The sequence below is a fragment of the Hirundo rustica genome, chromosome 3 (assembly GCF_015227805.2).
Source record: "Hirundo rustica isolate bHirRus1 chromosome 3, bHirRus1.pri.v3, whole genome shotgun sequence".
NCBI lineage: Eukaryota > Metazoa > Chordata > Aves > Passeriformes > Hirundinidae > Hirundo > Hirundo rustica.
Genome location: NC_053452.1, coordinates 108,134,298 through 108,155,883, shown reverse-complemented (window position 1 = coordinate 108,155,883; position 21,586 = coordinate 108,134,298). Strand labels below are relative to the sequence as shown.

Genomic DNA, 21,586 nt, shown 5'->3' with positions numbered 1-21,586 from the left:
GGAAAACATTTAGAATTTAACAGCTCCCTTTGAAAAGGTTTAATTGGATGTAAAAATGTGGAAAAATTTTGTCTTGTTCTGGAAAAATTTCTTAAGTATCGAGACAGATAAACTTGACATTGAAAGCCCACTTAAAAAACTTTAAAGTATTTCATTTGTAATATATCAAATGCATACATATAATAATCAATTGATCTTTCCTACTATATGTATATATATCATTATAAATTCCTTGAGGTAGTTCTTCCATGTTTGCGCACACAACTACAAGAATGCATTGTACTACTGTTATTGCAGGTGTGATAATACAAGGATATAAACAAGGCAAGGTTTGTTCAGAGAGGTATTATCTTTTGCTGGATATGCTTGGCTCTAAAAAAAGTTATTACATCTCCCCATGAAGAAATCTAATGGCACTCAGTGAGAAACAAAACCAAAAATAACTGAGAGCTTCCTGTAAAAATTCCCACGCTTCTTGATGAGAATATTTCCGGGAACATCTACAGGGGAGCTAACAAAAATGTTCAGCCTGCCAGGGTTTCTAAAATTGTCTGCCTCACAAGACCATAGTGAAATAGGCTGATCACATTCTTTAATAAACCTCAATCTTCCATGGAATTCTGTGATCTTGATGGTGCCCCAGGGAGTCTTTGTCTTTGCTGTTCATGTAGAATTGCCTCTGATATCAGTGGGAGCTTTGGACAGATGTCAGGGACCTTGAGTCCCTTTCATTTGCACTAACATAACATTAGAAGTTTGCTCAAGTCAACAAAGTTATAGAGATATAAAATAAATGTGAATAAAGGGAAATGAAGCCCACTGGCATAATATATTTTGCCAAATGTTTTGTTTCTATGTGATTCATGTCCACAGTCTGTATCCTGTGTAGAGAATTCAGCTTGAGTAAGGCATTTAGAATTTGGTTCAGTTATAACTTTACCAGGACAGGTACATATTTCCATCCTTTTCACTCCTTTGAAATTAACACAGACTCATTACTGTGTGTATCTGCACAGTAGCATTATAGTAGTCTACTACAGATTTTCCAAAGTAACTAGCAGAAGCTGAAAATATTCATTGAATTAGAATAGTGTTTACAAGTTGGATTCAATCTAATTTTTTATAACACCTATTATGCCTTTGCTATAGTTTTCAATGCTGAAATTCCTCCTGAAAAAAAAATAAAATTACATATTTTTATTCATATATATTTATTTTTTCTTTCACAGATATGCTGGAGTGGAAGAGGCAATGTTAAGAGGCACCATTTCTTTTCCTCGCCTGGAAACCGAACTTAGAAGTGAAGCATTGGTTAATTATTCACCAAACAAAGCATATCTTCAGATCAGCTCAGCTGCAACAATTCATGGAAACTCAATTTCAAAAAGAGTTCTTCTCAGATATGGTAGGGGCAAAAAAGTGATTTACACACACAACCTGTAAATTTAAGCATCTTTTTACATTAGTTGATAGTATCTTGCAAATTAGGAATGTTCTTAATTTTACCCTTTTCTTTTAAATTCATGATTTTCAGATGCTGAGAAAATTGAGCTGGAGTGGAATTCAGGTGCCAGTGCTGCCATGAAAAAACTGTCTTCTGCCTTCCCAGCTGACTTTTCAGACTACCCAAAAACACTAGAGAAGCGTGCCAATGAACTTCTGGATCGGAAAGTGGCTCACACAGATATGACACTGAGACATATTGCATCACAATTTATCGTGGTATGGTTTTCAACCTGCAGTAGATACTACAGCTCGACTACATAGCCCTGAGGCATTCTTGCCTCCCCCATGAAAGCCAAAATGAAAACTACTTGTAAAATCAATCATCAGATTGAATAAGCTCTGTATTTCCAACTTCAATGGAACAAGTCACTTCAGCAGATATCTATATCCCCGTATTTGGGTAGTTCAAATAACTTTCAGATAACTTCACTGAGAAGTCCTAAAACTTTTTATTTACTTTGAAAAACTTTTCTCCTTATTGCAGGCAACCAACACCTGGCTGCAAAAGACATCAAAAGATGTCCCTTATGCCCAGACTCTGCAAGACAAACTAAGTGCACTGCAGGAACTGAACATTCAGAAACTTAACCTGCCTGTTCTCACCATTCCTGAAGAACTTTTCCTGAAAAGGTGGGGAATGAAATTAGGATAGTGAAACAGGGATCTGAAAATAGATATTTGTTCACATTTTAGTGTTATTTTATTTTACTTTGGTTTTAAAAAACAGCACGGAATTGCTGTAAATATTAACATAAAATTGGAATCATAGCAAAGAACTTTGAGGTCAGAGAAATTAAATTATACAGAGGAATTGATCTGTATTTAATACAGATTTCACATAGTAAGTGAATAGATCCCAAACTATTGTATTGTATTGTATTGTATTATAAGGTGTACTGAGTAAAAATATAGCATTGAACATTCTTTAGGCCACAGAACTACTGAAACCATGTTTCTCATAGATTTGTATCCTACATCCCTGCAGACATTTCGGCCATAGCCCTCATAGCTCTACATTTTCCTGTCCTGTTAGACAGTTCTTCCCGTGTCCCTACACATACTGGTTAACCTCTGCCAATAGAGCAAGCTGACCTCCTGCCATGCCTGACATGCTCAGAGGGAAGCTGTACACATATGAACTGGATATTTGCACTAGTTTGGTCCCATCTCTTCTACCTAATAGTTTCACAGGACTTGTGTGAATGTCATTACCCTTCTGTCAAATCTCATAGAAATGAAATGCTGAAATGAATGTAAAGGACAACAGAGGCTAGTGTAAGACTGGATTCCAAAAACGAATGGAGAAGAGTCTTGAATTTTGTATCTCTTAGGTGTATTTTTCCATGTATTATCTTTAATTGTGCTGATATGATATTATGTATTAATGACACAAATCTCTATTGCTGCCATTATGCTCCTGAACAAAGTACAAGGAAAAAACTGCTTTTTCTCCTAGGTTGATACCATCTGTGCTAATAATAAAAATAGGGTGTTTTACTGCTGTTTTATGTAGCTTTTTAAATCTTTGGATGTAAGGAACAAATTTCAAACGTGTTTGCTTAATTTTCATCTTAGGATACAGCTCTATGTGTAAAAATTCAGGATTTTAAAATATGAGAGACCAGTTAGGGAAACAAGAAAAGTATCTTTGCCAGCTTATTGTTCATTCAGAAATTAAGGCCAAGTTTCCTTCTGTTTTGCCTTTTCCTAATTACAATTTCAACCAACAATCCATTTTCCAGTCCTAATTCCTGGTCACATTGCTTAGATTTTTATTTCCTTTTATGCAGAATTAAAATAAAAATGCCGACTATTTGGATGAAAGTTTTGAAATGCTTATAATGAGAAAGAAAGATAGATAAATTCTTAATTGTAGATTCTTACCATGACTAATGCTGATTTCATGCATTTCTATAAGAATACATCACTTTTTAAAAAAACATAATTGCCTTTCTCTGGAATTCAGCATCCCACAAGTATTCCAGCATGCCAGTGTGTAAGATTTTGAGGTTTTTTGGTTTTTTTTTACTTGACCTATAAGTCCCTTTGTTTATTAAATGAGAGGAAAAAACATTGAGACAACTCTCTGATACCAAAAGTACTTTTGACAAATTCCAATTAATGAGTTCTTGAAAATGTTGATATTAATGTTTGAGCGTCACATTTCTCTCTAAAACTAAAGTCAGGACATTGATATAAGCATGTAAGTAAGGTCAGTATCATGGGCAGAGGGAGAAATCATGAAAACTCTGGTATATGCTTTATGAACTTAGTTTCTAACAGAGTTACCTTTATTTTCCAGTGAAGGCCGGGTCAGATACAACTTAAATAAAAACAGTTTTGTAATTGATATTCCACTGCCATTTGCGGGAAGATCATCCGATGAGACATGGCTGCCAAAGATTATTAGAACACCTCCGCTGGTAATGGAGTCCATGGGAATAAGTGTGCCATCTCAGGAATACAGAATCCCAACATATACTGTTCCAAAATCCTATCCTTTCCGTGTGCCTTTGCTGGGCAAGTTAGAGGTCTCTGCTAGTGTGTACAGCAACTATTACAACTGGACAGCCGCGTGCACCGTGACTAACAGCACCACAGAGAGAGTGACCAGTGTAAAAGCTACCTATAACACAAACGCTGATTCAGTTTTTGAGCTGCTTTCCTACAGTGTGAGGGGTAAGAATGTTTGCTAGTACTGCAATGTTTGCAAACCTACTTTAATTATTTTATATCCCTTATATCAGGTACAGTACATTCGCTTGACTGCATGTATTTAAAGACAGGTGTTGCACGATATCAAATCACTTTCCCTTTGATTTTGAAGATATTATGTGGGTCTGTTTATTCACGCACTGAAGGTGAAGTCAGTTTTCTAGAGATCATATTTTCCTAACTGAAGAAAATATCCTTCAAAACTGAAGGCATGATTCTAAAAACAGTTGTGCAGCTGATAAGCCAACTGTTTTCAAAATCAGGTGTGCAAGTGTATGTGTAGGTATGTAGGTATGCCTACAATTTATTTCTCAGTCTATTAGTATGGGCATATATGTATATAAAATTGTCTTATCTTTTTTTTTTATGTCCATATATTGCCATAATATTTTATTTTTAAATTAGTTCCCCTAAAATTGCAGTTTGAGTTCTCAAACTGCAAAAGGATAACCTAACTTCATGGTCGTCTAAACCCCTCAGCATAACTGAGGAGTGATAAAGAAAACACTAAAATCCAGGAATGATGGATATGGGCTATTCTTGAGTCCATTTTCTTAATTTAAGTTTAAATAATGACATAATTTTATGTCATTTCACATTATTATACTTAGTATTATAGAAACAATTTTTTGTAGTTCAAAACTTTAGCTTCAAATATCAAAATAGTAGCCATTTTTACAGAAATATTCAGTATTTACCAAAGCACTTAGGCATTTAAAATAAAGTGGTATAACATTAATTGCAATTCAAGCAGTAGCATAGAAGTTCAGTGGCATCAGACAAGTTCTCAGAGATGAAGAGGTTACACTTACCTTTTGTCTCTTTTTTTTTCTATTTCAGGCTCTGGAGAAGCAACATATAACAGAAATGGATTCATCTGTGCATATGAAAATCACCTGAAGCACAGAGTCTTAACATCAGTTTTTAAGCTGTCTGGCAGAAAGAATTATGTACCTATTCCAGTTGAAAACTACACCTTATCACTTACAGCATCAAGCACTATGGGTCCTCAGCTTTCATTTTCCAGCGATATTGCTTCTGAAAAGATAAATAACATGAATACCAATAACGTCAAAATGGAAGGGCAGCTCGAAGTGGCTTCGGTGTTCGCAAGAAGCATTTACACTCTGTCTACCACATACAATGAAAAGAGACAGGTTTTAGAAGGAAAATCAAATCTGAAGTTTGATTCTTCTTACCTTCATGCTACCAATCAGCTATCTGGCACATACAGTGATGGTTCATTTTCCATTACTTCAGTTTCTGATGTGCAAAATGGGCTATTAAAGAACACAGCTTCACTGAAGTGTGAAAACAACGAGCTGAAAATGTCATCTGAAACCAACGGGAGGTATCAACATACTGCAGGTGTCAATAAGCTTGAAATAATTTTGTCAAAGAAGATGGCAGCACTTCGATCTGAATACCAAGCCACTTATAAACAAATCCAGTATTTTGCCTTGTTTGCAGGTTCTCTCAACTCCCAGGATCTTGTTTTCAACACTGATATCTCCCTGACTGATCAGAAGAATCGAGCTGCACATAAGTCATCACTCAATGTCAATCGGTATGGTCTAGCCAGTAGTGCAACCACCAACGTGCAGGTTAGTCCCTTGGCAATGCAGAGTGAAATGAATGCCAAGCTCGACACTGCTGGAGCCTCCATGTCACTGTCCTCTTCTGGGCGCTATGGGAAAAACAATGCAAAATTCAATGTAGGTGGAAGAGTGAGCCTAACAGAAATAACGCTGGGAAGTGAGTATCAGAGTACGGTTCTGGGTATGGACAACAAACACGTTTTAAACTTCAGAGTTAATAGAGAAGGACTCAAGTTTTCAAATAATTTGCAGGGATCATTCAAAGAGATTAAGTTGGAGTACACAAATGATTTAAATATTCCAGGCTTATCTTTAACATTTGTTTCAAAATTAGACAACAGCTTCAGCTTTGACAAGTTCCATAAACATGTTTTTGACCTTCAACTGGAGCCTAGCTCACTAACAGCTAAACTGAGCAATAACCTTAAATACACTAAAACAGAAGTTTCCAACAAAGCAGAACTGCTTCTCGAGCCTCTGAATATGAACTTGGGTGGCAATGTCAGAGGAGCCCATGGATCAGATGAAATAAGGCACACCTACACCCTTACATGTGCTGGTCTAACTGCAGAGTTGAAAACAGACACCGTGGCAAATGTTCAAGGTGCAGCAGTGAGTCACAGAGTTCATCTGGATGTGGCAGGACTTTCTTCCTCAGTTACCATGAACACAAACTGTGATTCCAAACCTCTCCGTTTCAGCAATGCTGTGCGTTCCACTATGGCCCCATTTGTCATCACCACTGATGTACACACCAATGCTAATGGAAAGTTGGTTGCTGTGGGTGAGCACACAGGAGACTTGTACAGCAAATTCCTGTTTAAAGCAGAGCCTCTTGCTTTCACTTTCTCCCATGATTACAGAGGCTCTACCAGCCATAGCTTGAAATCTAGAGGAAGATACACTACGCTGCTTGACAACAAAATTCATGTGCTTTTTACTCCATCAGAGCAGTCAAGTGCCTGGAAATTGAAAAGTCAGCTAAACAATAACGTATATTCACAAGATTTCAGTGCTTACAATAAGGCAGAAAAGATTGGTGTGGAACTTAATGGAAGAGCTTTAGCAGATCTCTCTGTAATGGACACATCAGTCATACTACCATTAACATCTGAAGAAGTTAATTTAATTGATGTATTGGGTCTCAGGGACAGCGTATCGAAGCCTCAAGAATTCAGCATCTCTGGTTTTGTGAACTATGACAAAAATAAAGATATGCATGTTATTAGCCTACCCTTCCTGGAAAATTTGCCAGTTTACTTTGAAAAACTCAGAGGCGCCATCTTATCTACACTGCAGGCCGTACAAAGTCACCTTAAGAACATAGACGTAGAACAACACATGAAAAAATACAAGGCAACTTTGGACAAACTGTCACAGGACATTAACGATTACCTGGACAAATTAGATATCAAAGGCAAAGCTAGTAGCATGAAAAATAATTTTGTTGCTTTCACAAAGGACTACAGAATAACATCGGATGATCTCCAAATTATGCTGGAAAAAGCCATGGACAATCTTAAAGAAATAGTATCTCAGCTGCAGATCTACCTGATAGAAGTTGAGCAATACATCAAAGACTGTTACGAGCAGTATGACATTAAAGTACTTATTGCACAGCTTCTCGATCAAATAGTTGAAACAATGACAGCTCTAGATAACAAATATCAGGTAAGAACAACTGTAATCAACATCATTGAAAAATTGCGGGCTTTTTTCCAACAATATGATCTTAACAAAATCAAAAGCAGCTCTTTGGCTTGGATTAAAACTGTTGATGATGAGTACGGGATTACAGATAAAATACAAGAAAACCTAGAACTACTCAAGATTCAGATTCAGAATATTAATGTCAGAAGCATTGCAGAAAATTTGAAACGACAGATTAAATCATTTGATGCTAAAGAATGTTTAGAAAAAATTAAGCAATCTTTGCCAATCGAAAAAATTAATGAAATTCTTGAACAAATCAAAGACTTTATTCTAAATTGGATAGAGGAATATGAATTAACTGAGAAGATCAGCGCTTTCCATGGTCATATGCACACATTGATTGTAAAATACGAAATTGATAAGCAGATATATTTTTTAATTGACAGAATGACAGAACTGCTTAAAACATACAGAATAAAAGAAACTGTCCAGAAACTGACCATCTACCTGCAAAATACTGATGTGAAGTCATACTTTGATAAAGTTGTTGCTTTTGTTGATGATGCTGTCAAGAAAGTGCAAACCTTTGATTATGAAAAGATGATAAAGCAAGTCAACAAGTTCCTTGACATTGTTATTAAAAAGCTCAAGGCTTTTGACTACAACCAATTTGTAGATGAAACAAATAACAAAATTCAAGAAGTGACCCAGAAAATAAATGAGGGACTCAGAAATCTAGAACTTCCACAGAAAGCAGAAGCACTGAAACAGTATATGAAAGATTTTAGATCTGTGATTTCAAAATACATGGAACAACTAAAGGACACAAAGCTTGCTGCAATAATTAACTGGCTCAGGGAGCTCATAGATTCAACAACATTTGCTAATCTCAAGGCCAAGATAAATGAACATATGGAAGACCTGCGAGAGAGGATTTCTGAAATGGATATTTCCCAGGAATTCCAGTGGTGTCTTCAGAAGATAAGCCAACTCTACAATTCTGTTGTTGTATACATTTCTGACCAATGGAACACAGCTGTCAAAAAAATCACTGTGTTGGCTGAAGAATACGATCTAAAAAATTGGGCTGAAAATTTGAAACAGTTTGGTGAAACTGGATTTAAAGTCCCTGAAATCAGGACACTTATAGTCACTATACCTGCCTTTGAGGTTAGTCTCCGAAGTCTTCGGGAAGCAACATTTCGAACACCAGAATTCACTGTCCCACTGACTGATCTTCGTATCCCCTCCTATGAGATCAATATTAAGAGACTAAAGGACATGAAAATCCCAATGAAATTTACTACCCCAGAATTTAAAATTCTAAATACCTTTCAAATTCCTTCCTTCACAATTGACTTGATTGAAGTTAAGCTTCTGATTGTGAGAACAATAGACAAATTCATGTCTGCAGAATTTCAGTTACCATCTATCGATATCTATTTGAAAGATCTGAAGATGAGAGATATGCCTTTTTCTGACATTTCTTTCCCAGAAATACAAATGCCTCAGTTTGAAATGCCGGAATTATTGATTCCAAAGCTAAATCTAAATGAGATCCAGATTCCTAGCATGAAGATACCAGAGTTCCAGCTCCCACGTATCCCACATACTGTGACTCTCCCTACATTTGGCAAATTGTCTGGTGCTTTCAGAGTCACCTCTCCATTCTTCACACTGTCTACACAAGCTGAGCTTCGTAATACCACAACATCTGCAAACAGTCCAGAATTTGTTACCTCAATTTCAGCTGAAACAACATCCAAATTAGACCTCCTAGTTTTTAGTGTTATTGCAGATTCACGTCTTCTGGCCCCTGACATGAAGCAGCTGAGCCTTAAAAATGCCATGAAAGTCAACCATAAGTTCCTTAAAGTTGATCACACCAATGAAGTGGTGTTTTTAGGGACCTCGGTAGAAGGTGAAGCTGAAACTAGAGCAAATTTACATACAAAGAAAAATTCAGTAGAACTACAGAATAATTTAATGGTCAAGCTGCAAAGAAAAATTTGGATGCAGAGTGGAATGGCATATTCTCACAGACTGAATGTTCCACAAGCTGGTTTCTCCAGCCAGGCTGATTTGCTCAATAACATGACAACAGAGGTAGAAGCAGGGTACATATCATTTACCTCTGCTGGTAAAGGAAACTGGAAATGGGCTTCACCTAATTTCTCTGATGAAGGCACTCATGATTCACATGCCACTTTCAAGATTGAGGGCCCCAGCATTACATTTTCTGCCAACAACAGAATAAATGATAAGTACCTGAAAGTTAACCAAGCTATGAGATATGAATGTCATTCCTTAGTGTCTGCAGCACTTCAGATTCAGTCTGAAATTGAGTCACAGCGTGTGGGACGTAGCCTTCTCAATGTGAAAGGCACAGGAGAGCTTCTAGGAATGAAAGTAGAATTAACAGGCTCTCACAATGCTCGGCTCCATGGACGGATTACTGGAACTGTAAATAATGAGCTTTCCTTCTTGGCAAACCCTTCTGAAATTCGCCTTTCAACAAACAATGATGGAAATGTGAAAATCAGCTTCCCAATGAAATTGACTGGCAAAATTGACTTCCTGAATAAGTATGGGTTTGCCCTCAGTTCTTCTATTCAGCAGGTCAACTGGCAAGCTATTGGCAGATTCAACCAGTACAGATATTTCCATAATATGTCTGCTGGCAGCAATGATGACAGAATTGAAGCTCATATCGAAATGAATGGAGATGCCAACCTGGACTTCCTAAACATTCCTCTAAGCATTCCTCAGATTCAGATTCCCTACATTGGAATCAAAACTCCTCAACTGAAAGATTATTCACTGTGGGAACAGGTAGGCCTGAAGGAATTACTGAAGACAACAAGACAATCCTTTGATCTAAATTTGAATGTTCAGTATGAGAAAAACAAAGACATGCATGCAATCCCACTTCCTTTAGCAAAAGTGCATGAAGTACTTAATAAAAACATCCTCTTATTCAACAAACATTTTGAGAAAGGGAGAAATGCAGCTTTAGATTTTCTCACAAAGTCATACAATGAAGCCAAAACAAAACTGGACAAATACAAAATACAAACATCACTGAACAAAACACCACGGACCCTCACAATTCCAGGATACACCATTCCAGTTGTGAATATTGAAGTTTCTCCTTTCACTGCTGAGATGCCAGCCTTTGGTTTCACGCTTCCAAAAGAAATAAGCACAAGAGGATTCACAGTCCCAATAATTGGCTTTTCAGTTCCATCTTACACACTCGTTGTACCTTCTTTTGAGCTTCCAGTCCTTCATATCCCCCAGGACCTACGCACTCTAAAGCTTCCTAGATTCAGGATCAACAGCTCAGCAAACCACATCTTAGTTCCTGCCATGGGTAACATTACTTATGACTTCTCATTTAAATCCAGTGTAATCACTTTAACTGCAAATGCTGGGCTATTCAATCAGTCAGATATTGTTGGACATCTCAGTGTCTCATCCTCTTCTGTCATTGAGGCTCTGCAATTTAAGCTGGATGGTTCAACAAGTTTGACAAGAAAAAGGGGGTTGAAGTTGGCCACAGCATTGTCCCTGAGTAATAACAAATATCTAGGAGGAAACCATGATAGCACTATCACTCTCTTAAAGAGGATTATGGAAGCTTCTGTGGTAACAAATATAGAAGTTGACACACCAGTTTTAAAAATTAATTTCAGCCAAGAACTTACTGGAAATACGAAATCAAAACCCACTCTTTCCTCAGGAATAAAATTAATTTATGATTTTAATACTCCCAAATATGGTACCAGTGCTAGAGGAGAAATTGCTCACAAATTTGCTTTAGAGAGCCTTACATATTACATATCCATAGAATCATCTACAACTGGGGATATTCATGGAGTATTTTACACTGGAAATGCATTTTCTGGAAGTTTAGACCATGAGGCAAATGCCTATTTGAATGCTAATGGAGCTCGGTCATCCCTCAAGTTTGAGGCGCACTCCAAAGCAGATGGACTGTGGATCATTGAAGTCAAAGAATTGCTTGCAGTTGAAGCATCTACCCGTCGCATTTATGCGGTCTGGGAGCACAATGGGAAGAACTATGCACAGTGTACATCTCGTTTCACCACAACGGGGACTCAGAGATGCAAAGCAACCTTAGAGCTGGCTCCTTGGGACATATCAGCAGATCTTCAGATTCAGGCCAGTCAGCCAAATCCCTACCTGGGCATGGCATCAGTTAATGAAGTTGTTGTAGTTAAAATCAGTCCTGCAAACCAGAAAGCTGACTGGAAGGGTGAAGGTCAAATTCATTCACTATCTCTCAGCCATGATATGCAGTTATCAAATGAAAAATCAAAGGCAAAATTTTTTATTTCTGGATCTTTGGAAGGATACATGGACTTCCTCAAAGTCATCAAGTGTCCCATTTCTGAAAAGAGCTTATGGGATATTTTGAAGCTGGATGTCACTACCAGTGCTTACAGGAAACAGTACTTGAATGGTTCAGCATCCCTCGTGTACACAAAGAGTGAAGATGGTTACTTTTTCCCCATACCTGTGGATAAGCTGACCGATGGCTTCACTGTCACTATTCCTGAGTTACACCTAAAGGCTCCAAGCCCTGTTCTCAGCACTCCAGAGTTCAGCCTTCCTTTCACCACTCTCCAGGTCCCAGCATACACCATTGACTTGCGCAACATAAAAATTCCACAGACACTAAGCACAATGCCATTTGAAGTCCATTTTCCCGCACTGCCAAAGCTAAGATTCCCCAAAGTGGATGTAGGAGCAAATTATATTACATTAGAAGAATATAAAATGCCATTTTTTGAGGTGACAATACCTGAATACCAAATAACTATGTCTCAATTCACTTTACCAAAGAGTGTTTCATTTGGCAGTTTCTCTGTAGATCTAGATGAAGTAGCTAATAAAATTGCAGATTTTGAAATGCCTACAATTACCATTCCTGAACAGAGAATTGAGATCCCCCCTCTGAAAATATCCTTGCCTGCTGGAATTTACATCCCGTCATTTGGTGCCTTGACTGGATCTTTCAAAGTTGTTTCCCCATTGTACAATGTCACCTGGAGAACAGACCTGACAAATAAGAAGGACTCCTTTGAGCATTCCATTGACTCTACCTGCAGCTCAACATTGCAATTCCTGGAATATGACCTGAATGGTAAGACATAGAAATTCTATATGCCATGATTTGGGGGGAAAAAATTTATTGTAGACTAGGCTTTTTCAGATCTTTTTACCCCAGGGTTTTGCATATGAAGATGTTTCTGTCTATTTAGCATTGACGTTAGATGACACTTCTATCACCAGTGACATTTTTTCATAAATTACTATCAGAGTCTCAGTCACCCTGAAGGCTAATGATTATTTATATGTGTGTGTGATATCCATATTGAGATATAGTGTGAATTTTAAAATACCCCACTCAAACAAATGCTTTCATGTCTTTTTATTTGGGATATTATGGTCATTCGGTATCTCGAAGCATAATTTGACATATCAGTGAAATACCCAACAACTGGCCATCTAACATACAACTCAATATGTCTTTTGTATTTTCTGTTGGTAATGCGCACATTTGAAATCTTTTTTCAGTTGTTTCAAACTACAAATATAAAGAAGGTGTATTTATTGTGGAGACAACTGGCAGCTTTTCACATCGTGACTTGAGTGCAAACTACAAGGAAAATCTTACTATTTCAGGATTTGGGTAAAGACTTGCTCTAATAATGTAATTTATAGTAGACATAATTGCAAACAATGTGCTGTTGCTTTGATCTCTAATGCCCTACATGCTTTGTAGTAATTAATAAGAATGTGTATATCTACCCTGCCATTATTACCTGAGTCCTTTTCCCCACCAAGGTAATTTGAAAGCTTTTCCCTCTCAGGGTTTCTAGAACAGCTTTTCTCACCAGCCCCATGTGAGAAAACCACTGAGACATAAACACAGTATTTTATAATCAGAGCAGTTCTAGATCTAACCATCAACATAGTTGGGTTTCTTCCTTCTGTCACCACAAGCCACTACAGAGTAATTTTTATTCACAAGTGCCCACACTAGGGATTAGTTGGCTTTCTTACTGCCTTGTTTGGCTAGTGTTGTGTTGATACATCCAAGGGACAGAATCAGTGAAGGCAAGTACAAATGCAGATAAACAGTAGTGTCTATACTTGTGTTGGTGGAAAAATTGCAGTCAGTCTGTAGAAATCTGTAGAAAGCTGACAACAATACAGCTACAGGTTTTGTTTTACTGCCCTAGTTTAATGAAAATTCAGAACAGAGCTCAATATAGTTTTATCTAAAACAGGAAAATTGGAGTGACATGAAGTTTTGAATTTGTCAGGCTAAACTCTAAGAAATGTGGATAGTAAACCATACATTTTCCTTTCATCATGAAGGCATTGTTTACTTACATACATACATATATATATATATATATAAAAATTATAGGTCGTGTATGTTCATATGTTCATACGTATAGGTGGTGCATGTTCAGACATATAGCATTGGGCTTGTGCTTTCTGCATTGCTTCATATCTGTGTATTTGCTGTGGTCGCAGAACCCTGGAGGACACTTTATCACTAGACATCATCAGCCCAACTTTCACCGATGTTCATGTGCGTTACCAAGAGAATGAAAGGAAAGCATCCGGTTCAATATCCTCACCCTCAGCTGGGACCCTTGCTTATGTCATGGAAGACGACGATGAAATTTTCCTTGCCAGAGTGTACTACCAAACTCAGGTAAGCTTGGTATGAACAAGAAAAAGCAAAAATGTTTGGTGTGGTCAGAGGAAAAGTTTCCCTTTAAATTTTGTATGTGTTTATGTTGAGATGTAAATTAAGTGCCACATAACAATGATATTGTCAGTAATTAAAGGTTTTATTTCCTACCCTCTAGCAGTGTAGATTTCCAGTACTAAAAATAATATCTATGTAAAGAGGTGTTTTCAACTCTTTCACAGTTATTTTTTTCCATCTCCTATGGTCAAGAAAGCACACCCAATGAAAGTGAAGAATGTACAAAGTCAGTTTAAGATAATCTACCTATCAGGTTTAATAGGTAGTCATCAGGCTACTCAGAATTACTACATAAATTACCATTATAGGAATGAGGTGACTAGAAGATGTCATTCCATCTGTGAGGTGTCTTTTTTAATCCATTAGTATGTTACAATACATGCTCTTATTAGTGGCTTACTACAATAATTTCAGAATTATAATCTTACCTTCCAAAATTATATACTAATTTAGGGAACACAAGCAACTCATAATTCACTATTTATTATAAAAATGGAAAAACTGTACATGTAAATATATTCTCATTTGAGGATTTATTAACTACTCTGAGTAACTGTCTAAATTGTCTCATTTATTTAAACTATTACAAAATTAAATCCTCTAATATTTTCATATGAAAAATATGCTTTTTTAATTCACTTTAATTGATTTCAGGAATGACTAGAAGGCTCATTTTTCCAAGTAATTCACCTGCCGTATGAGACATGATAGCCATTTAATACAAAGGAAGGAAAAAAATCTTATTTGCAGTCAGGTATTAAAGACCAGACTAAGTTATGTTCTAGTCTTACTCTTTGAAGAAGCTCAAAGTAGCTTGGTAGAAGATAATTTCTTCCAAAATAACCTTTCAAGATGAGACCAAACAGACAGTGGACAAAAAATTAGGGAGTGCTTGTCTTAACAAATGACAAAATTAAACATGCAACAATGAGAATATTGAAATACACTCATAAATAATACTGCCATTTTCTTACCTTGTTTTGTATTTTCAGTCTGCTCCCCAGAAGGACATTGACATACTAAGGGGTGAGATATCCCTTAAGGAACCTGACAAGTTTCAAATTAAATTCAACTGGAATGAGGATGCTGCCAAAGACTTGCTGTTGGGTTTGAAAGAAAGAGTGCCTAAAATGACGAATGCAGTCTACAGGTATGTTAATCGGTACCATAAGGAGCATATGGGACTGGAAATAAGTGCTGCCACCTTAAAGATGAAGAATATGATGCAGAATAACGTTGAAAAAGCATACACTTTTGCTGCAAATCAAATAGATGAAATAGATGCTCAGCTTCGCACAGCCGCCAATGAGGCCTCTGACAAATATCAGGAGCTGAAGTTCAAAGCTAAACGGCTTTATCGAAGAGCAGCAGATCAGGCTGAACACTTAGACTATCAAAGAATAAAAGCAAAACTTTTGGATGTTTTAATTGACATAATAGAAGAGTACCACCAGAAAATAAAACACATAATTGACTCAGCCACCGAATTCCTGAAAACCACAAAATTTCAGGTCCCTGGGCTGTCTGAAAAGTTCAGTGGTGCAGAAATGTACCTCATGACTACAGAGAAGGTAGCAAAAACTGCTGATGTATGCTTTTCAAAACTTCAGGAGTACTTTGATGCTTTGATTGCAGCTATCAATGAGCTGGAAGTCAGACTTCCCTCTTCTGAAACAATTCTTAGAGGCCGTAATGTACTAGATCAAGTTAAAGAAATGCTGAAACATTTGCAGGACAAAATCAGGCAGACATTTGCTACTCTTCAGGAAGCTGATTTTGCAGGAAGGCTGAAGCAACTGAAACAAGCAGTGCAACAAGTTTTTCAGAAGGTAAAAGAAATGGTTAGAAACTTGCAATCCAAAACTTTTGAAGACATCAAAGTCCAAACACAACAGCTGTACAAAGATGCAATAACTTTAGACTTTGCTCAGAAGCTGAGATCCTTGACAAAAGATGTTAAAAAATACATTTCTCAGTTTAAAGAATTTAGCCAGAAGACATCCCAGGACCTTTCAGAAAAGCTGCACCAGATGCTCCTCTACATAAAGTCATTGCGGGAGGAATATTTTGATCCAACTGCATTTGGATTGACAGTGAAATACTATGAGGTGGAAGACAAGGTACTGAAATGGCTGAAGAATATCATAGATCTTCTTGTGGATTGGCACAACCAGTATGTTGGATATTTTGCCGGCATGGCTACGCGCCTGACAGACCAAGCAAGACAATTGGTGGACATCTACAGTCAGGAGTATTATGACCTTATAACTGATGTTGAAGGAAAAGGAAAACAGAAGATCATGGAACTCTCATCTGCTGCTCAGGAAAAAATCCAATATTGGTCTGCAGCTGCTAAGAGGAAAATGGATGAACATAACAAGCAACTCAAGAAAAAACTCTGGGAGATCTATGAGCAGCTTAGTCAGTCCCAAGAAAAGCTAATCAGTGAAGCCAAAAGGTTAATTGACCTAACCATTGAAAATTACTCCGCTTTCCTGCAATATATATCAGAGCTTCTTCGCTGGCTTGAGCAAAAAACAGCTGAGAGCATAAAGCCGTATGTGGCTGTTCGTCAAGGAGAGCTTAGAATACAGGTACCCATGTGACTGGCAGTCCATTTACCAAATGACCCGAAAAACCAGACAGGCACTCAGGAATAAAGTGGAAATTACACACATACTTATTCAGCAAGGCATTGAGAAAGGCTTCTGGAAATAGAAAGAAATGCAAGGTTTCACTGATGAACAACTTGACGCTGAGCAAGTGAGTCATCAGGAGATTACGGAAAATATTCAGCAGTGCATGAACACCTGAATGGACATTTAGAAGAGGAGAAGGAACATGTTTCTACCAGAATGTATTTAAATATAACATCAATCAGTATACTGGGGCTTCAGGTAGATATTTTTGAATCTGAATTTGTAAATTAAAACTTAATAATCTACACTAGGTTATTTTAATAAGCTTAATAAGCCAATAAATGAGTTCTTTATTACATTTTTGTGTCATTCATTACAACTACTTTTACTTGGAGCATAAGGCTTAATCCAACAATTTTCAAGGTCAATGGGAAGTATTTTCTTTGATTTCATAGTATGTTGGATCCAGTTAATAATGTGCAATGCATATTGTAAGTAGTCACAAAAGCTATGGAATACACAGAGTAAACAGGTTTTAAGATAAAGGTCACATTCGTAAGCCAGTTGAAAGAAGACTTGGAAACACATCTAGTTCCCATCATATAAATACCTTCATAGATAAGTAAGGAAAAGAGCATAAAAACATGAATTAAAAAATTGTAAATTCTGAAAAACATCGAGACATCAAGATTTGAAAATTAACATAGAAATATAAACATATGGAGAAATCTGACTCCTTGAAAATTGCAGATAATAACACAAAGGTTTTCTTAATAAAAATTAATTTATGCCTGTGTAAATTTTCAGACAACTCTGCCAAGAATTTTGTATGATTTTTCTTTCTACTGGCTAATTTATGTTTCAGAAATACAGGGGTTTCTCACCTGTTTCCCCATGATATTTCTGGTTTCACTTTAAATTTTCTATGTTTTACTTACGAGTTTAGTTAAGTGTCAAAGTTTCACAGACATCACTGTGTATTATGGGAGTAAAAAACTTTCCCCCTCCTAGACTGAAGCCTAGACCATTTAAATGAATTCTCAGTTTAAAGATGAATTTAAAGCATGTTGAAGAAGTCCCTCACAAAATAAGACTATTTTTAACTAGAAAAAACGTTGAGCTGCAATGGTGTACTATATAGACAGTCCTAGAGAAATGCATGCTCAGGCTGAAATAATGTTGCCTGTTTGAGAATAAACTTTTTGACAAACAACACTAGAATTTTTGTGCATGTCTATTTTGATATAATCAATTCACTCTGTAATATGTTTGTTGCTTTTTCATTAATGGAAAACAGAAAATGTGTTTGGTATGATGGAGTACATACATGGTATGATGGAGTACATACATGAAGGAATGGAGCACCAAGACTTTGATATCCCTATTGATAGATAATATTATTACCTGAGTAACTTCTCCAGTAATGATTCTTATCAGATAAGCTACTTTAACCCTGAAATCAGAATCTCACAGGCATGGTATTATGCACACACCTATCTAGATATCAGCAAATCCCTTAGAAAGTAGGGTAAATCCATTTTCTCTTCAGAGATTTCAGCCATCACAATTACAACAAAAATTCTCAGAATGACAGGCTAGTCCCCTGTGAACTATAAAATAAGTTTTCATTCTGAATAGAACTAATCTGCATATGTTGCCTGACCCAGGAGAACCAAAGGTATAAAAATCCCCGTTTACATTTTCTGCTCAGCATCCCAGTAAAAAAGATGTTGGCTGCAGAGCCCTTTCACCTTCATTCACAAGGAAACTGAAGCTTATGGGTCATCTCATCTTTATTGGTTGTCAGATTGCACAACCCATTTCCCTGAATTTCACAAATGTTTAAGCACAACTAGATTTCTCAGATACTGACTGATTGTTGCTTCCCTTTGTCATGACAAACAGCCCTGTGAAACAAAGGACAATAGAATAAATTATAGCAGTTACGGGAGAAGAGAGATTTAAAGTTTGGAAGTTTGTGGGGGGTTTTGTGTTTGGTTTTTGTTGTTGTTGTTTTGGTTGTTGTTGTTGTTATTTGTTGTTTGTTTTGTTTTGTTTTGTTTTCCCCCTCATGCCTATTTATTTCTGTCCATCATCCATCGTTCTTGGAAGGATTATAAATGCTAAAAAAGATTTAATTATAAGGAGTGGGCTAACTGAATAATAAATATGCCAAATAGCATAAATACTGGCTCTTATTGGCAAGAGTGACACTTCCCAAGAGCAAACACAATAGTTTGCGCACTAAACTGTGCTTAGAGGTTAGAGGAGATTTCCAAATCTTGTAGCAGCATTGCCACTAATTGGATTAAAGCTCTCAATCCTGTAATCAATGTGCCATCTCACAGTCATCCCACAGTGGGTCTGGGGAGGGCCTGGAAGCAGAATATTGCTGTCAAAATTGATCTTACTGGAACATATCTGTTTTGTAAATCCCCAAACCAGAGAGATCATCTCAAGCACACCTTTGAAACTTGGGCAATATTTTGACACAGGAAAAGGTTGTTTATGTTAGTGTGTGTGCATCCCAAAAGCACATACAACCAGGTGTCACTTTAATTTTCATTCCTTTTCCTGTTGTTTGTTTGGTTTTGCTGTTTTCTTTCAGGATCTAGCAAATTTTAGTCTTATTTCCCATGTAGTAAGTTACAGAAATATAGACAAAACCACAGTTATTCAAATTGTGTTGCAACTTATGAAATGTTTTCAATATAATAATTTGTGATATTATTCTATTTTGACTTCTTTTCAGTCTAGTTTATGTAATAAGAAATATTCTATTTCATTAAATCAAATTGTGTGGGAGATAATAGGGAATCAGCAACTATGTAGGGCTCAGTGACACTGCTCTTTTCTTTTCTCTTTTCTTTTCTTTTCTTTTCTTTTCTTTTCTTTTCTTTTCTTTTCTTTTCTTTTCTTTTCTTTTCTTTTCTTTTCTTTTCTTTTCTTTTCTTTTTCTCTATAGTCTTCATCATCTGAATTCTCATAAATGCCAGAGGGGCTTTTCTTTATAATTTACAGCAGGTATCAGACATAGAGCAGAACTGTTGTAAAAGTTTAATTACGTGAAACATTTTAACAAGAAATTGAGAGAACAATATGCCCTGCTCTGACTAAGTGATTGTAGAAATAACATTGACAAGAAATGTGTGTGTTCCTAAATGAAAAACTTTTGCAGACGTAGGACAGCAAAAATGTTCCAGAATTTTAGATTATGCAACCAACTAGAGCTGATCTTTTATTAAGTAATTTAAAAGTACATGAATAGTTTGCTGTTTATCCAAAGATTCTACACACTTATCCACATCCACACACACCATGATCCACCTCTGGTTCTAAATTGTGCTATTGATACTTTTAGAGCAACTGCCATTATGGCCTACTGATACCTTTCAAAATTTATATTAAAATATTTAGCTGTACAGTAAGTGACACCAGAATTTGTACTACTCTTCTGCTGGCAGATTTATTGCCCAGGTGGGAAACCAGAATTTATTAAAGGCTGTGCGGACATCCAGAATTGCTTGTATTCCATTTCTACACAGCCAAATCCTGGCCTAAATGAAATCGATAGCAAAATGTCTATTGGCCTCAGCCAGGGTAGGCTTTGGCTAGTTAGGTGTATAACTTGAGAAGCACTCTGGGATCCTGTAGGACAAAGTTATATTATTATCTATTAAAATCTACACAAAAATATCATTCAAAAAACGTGCAGACAAGAAAATTAATCACTAACAAAATTGAGACAGATCAGAATGAAGCTTGCCTGTGCAACATTAACCAGAGCTTCTTCATAATTTTTTACCCAGTATTACTTAGTATCACAAAGAAAGTTTGCCAGGGCCAAGAATTCTAGGTCCTGGTCCCAGGCCTTAGACGTGGAAATATACACATACATCTCATCCCCCTTTCCCTTATTTCATTATCCTTTCAAGGCATTAAGGGAAACTCGGACCTTACAGAGTAAAAACCTGTGTTGGATGTTTGCAAGACCCAGCTGGGAAAATTCTTAAGCAACACAATCTGAGTTAAAGCTTGCCTCTGTTTAAAGTAGGTTGTACTAGAGACCTCCCAAGGTCCCCTACAACTTGAGTTACTTTGTGTTGCATTTTTACTCTTGTGACTAAGTTGATACAGCTTTAGGTTGCAACCTCTAACACTGTACCTACCCTTTGGAAAATGGTTCATGAGCAATTGGCTGCATCATTATTGTAATGTATCATCATACATAGACAGAAAAGTTTCATGGTATCCCTGCTTGTAAACACATCCTCATTCTGATTGCAACCATGGAGCATCCTAAAATTCCCTGAAGCATTCCAGGAATTGAAGCCTTCTCATTTGGTTCTGCATCTCTCCTCTTCTATGTTTTTCATGTGAATAACTCTGCTATAGTGAACCACTGACACTTTCCCAATATCCAGGAACTGATGTTATGATTATTACCATTCATATTCCAACAGTATGATTGTGGTAGCTGTTAGTAGAATAAGATGCACATCTCAGATTGGCTGGAGAAGGGTCCTTTGCTAGGCTAGGCATTGTCTGAGTGAGAGGATCAAGTACATGAGCAGCAGATCCACCACAAACTTGGGGAAGTTACGAAGGTCAAATGCCTACACAATGCATCTGTTGTGAAGAATTTGCCAGGTATTTGCTGT

The 21,586-nt window shown here is 36.8% G+C and overlaps 1 protein-coding gene across 1 annotated transcript in view; it reads left to right on the top strand.

Moving 5' to 3' along the window:
* APOB (apolipoprotein B) overlaps positions 1-17,281 on the top strand; it is a 59,992-nt gene extending 42,711 nt beyond the window's left edge. Inside the window, exons 24-31 of the mRNA XM_040060367.1 lie at positions 1,230-1,405; positions 1,535-1,722; positions 1,991-2,136; positions 3,809-4,185; positions 5,062-12,642; positions 13,077-13,191; positions 14,046-14,229; positions 15,279-17,281. Of these exons, the coding sequence (XP_039916301.1) occupies positions 1,230-1,405; positions 1,535-1,722; positions 1,991-2,136; positions 3,809-4,185; positions 5,062-12,642; positions 13,077-13,191; positions 14,046-14,229; positions 15,279-16,892 (10,381 nt within the window). The 3' untranslated portion in view covers positions 16,893-17,281. The remainder of the gene's footprint in view (positions 1-1,229; positions 1,406-1,534; positions 1,723-1,990; positions 2,137-3,808; positions 4,186-5,061; positions 12,643-13,076; positions 13,192-14,045; positions 14,230-15,278) is intronic.
* Positions 17,282-21,586: the final 4,305 nt, after the last annotated feature.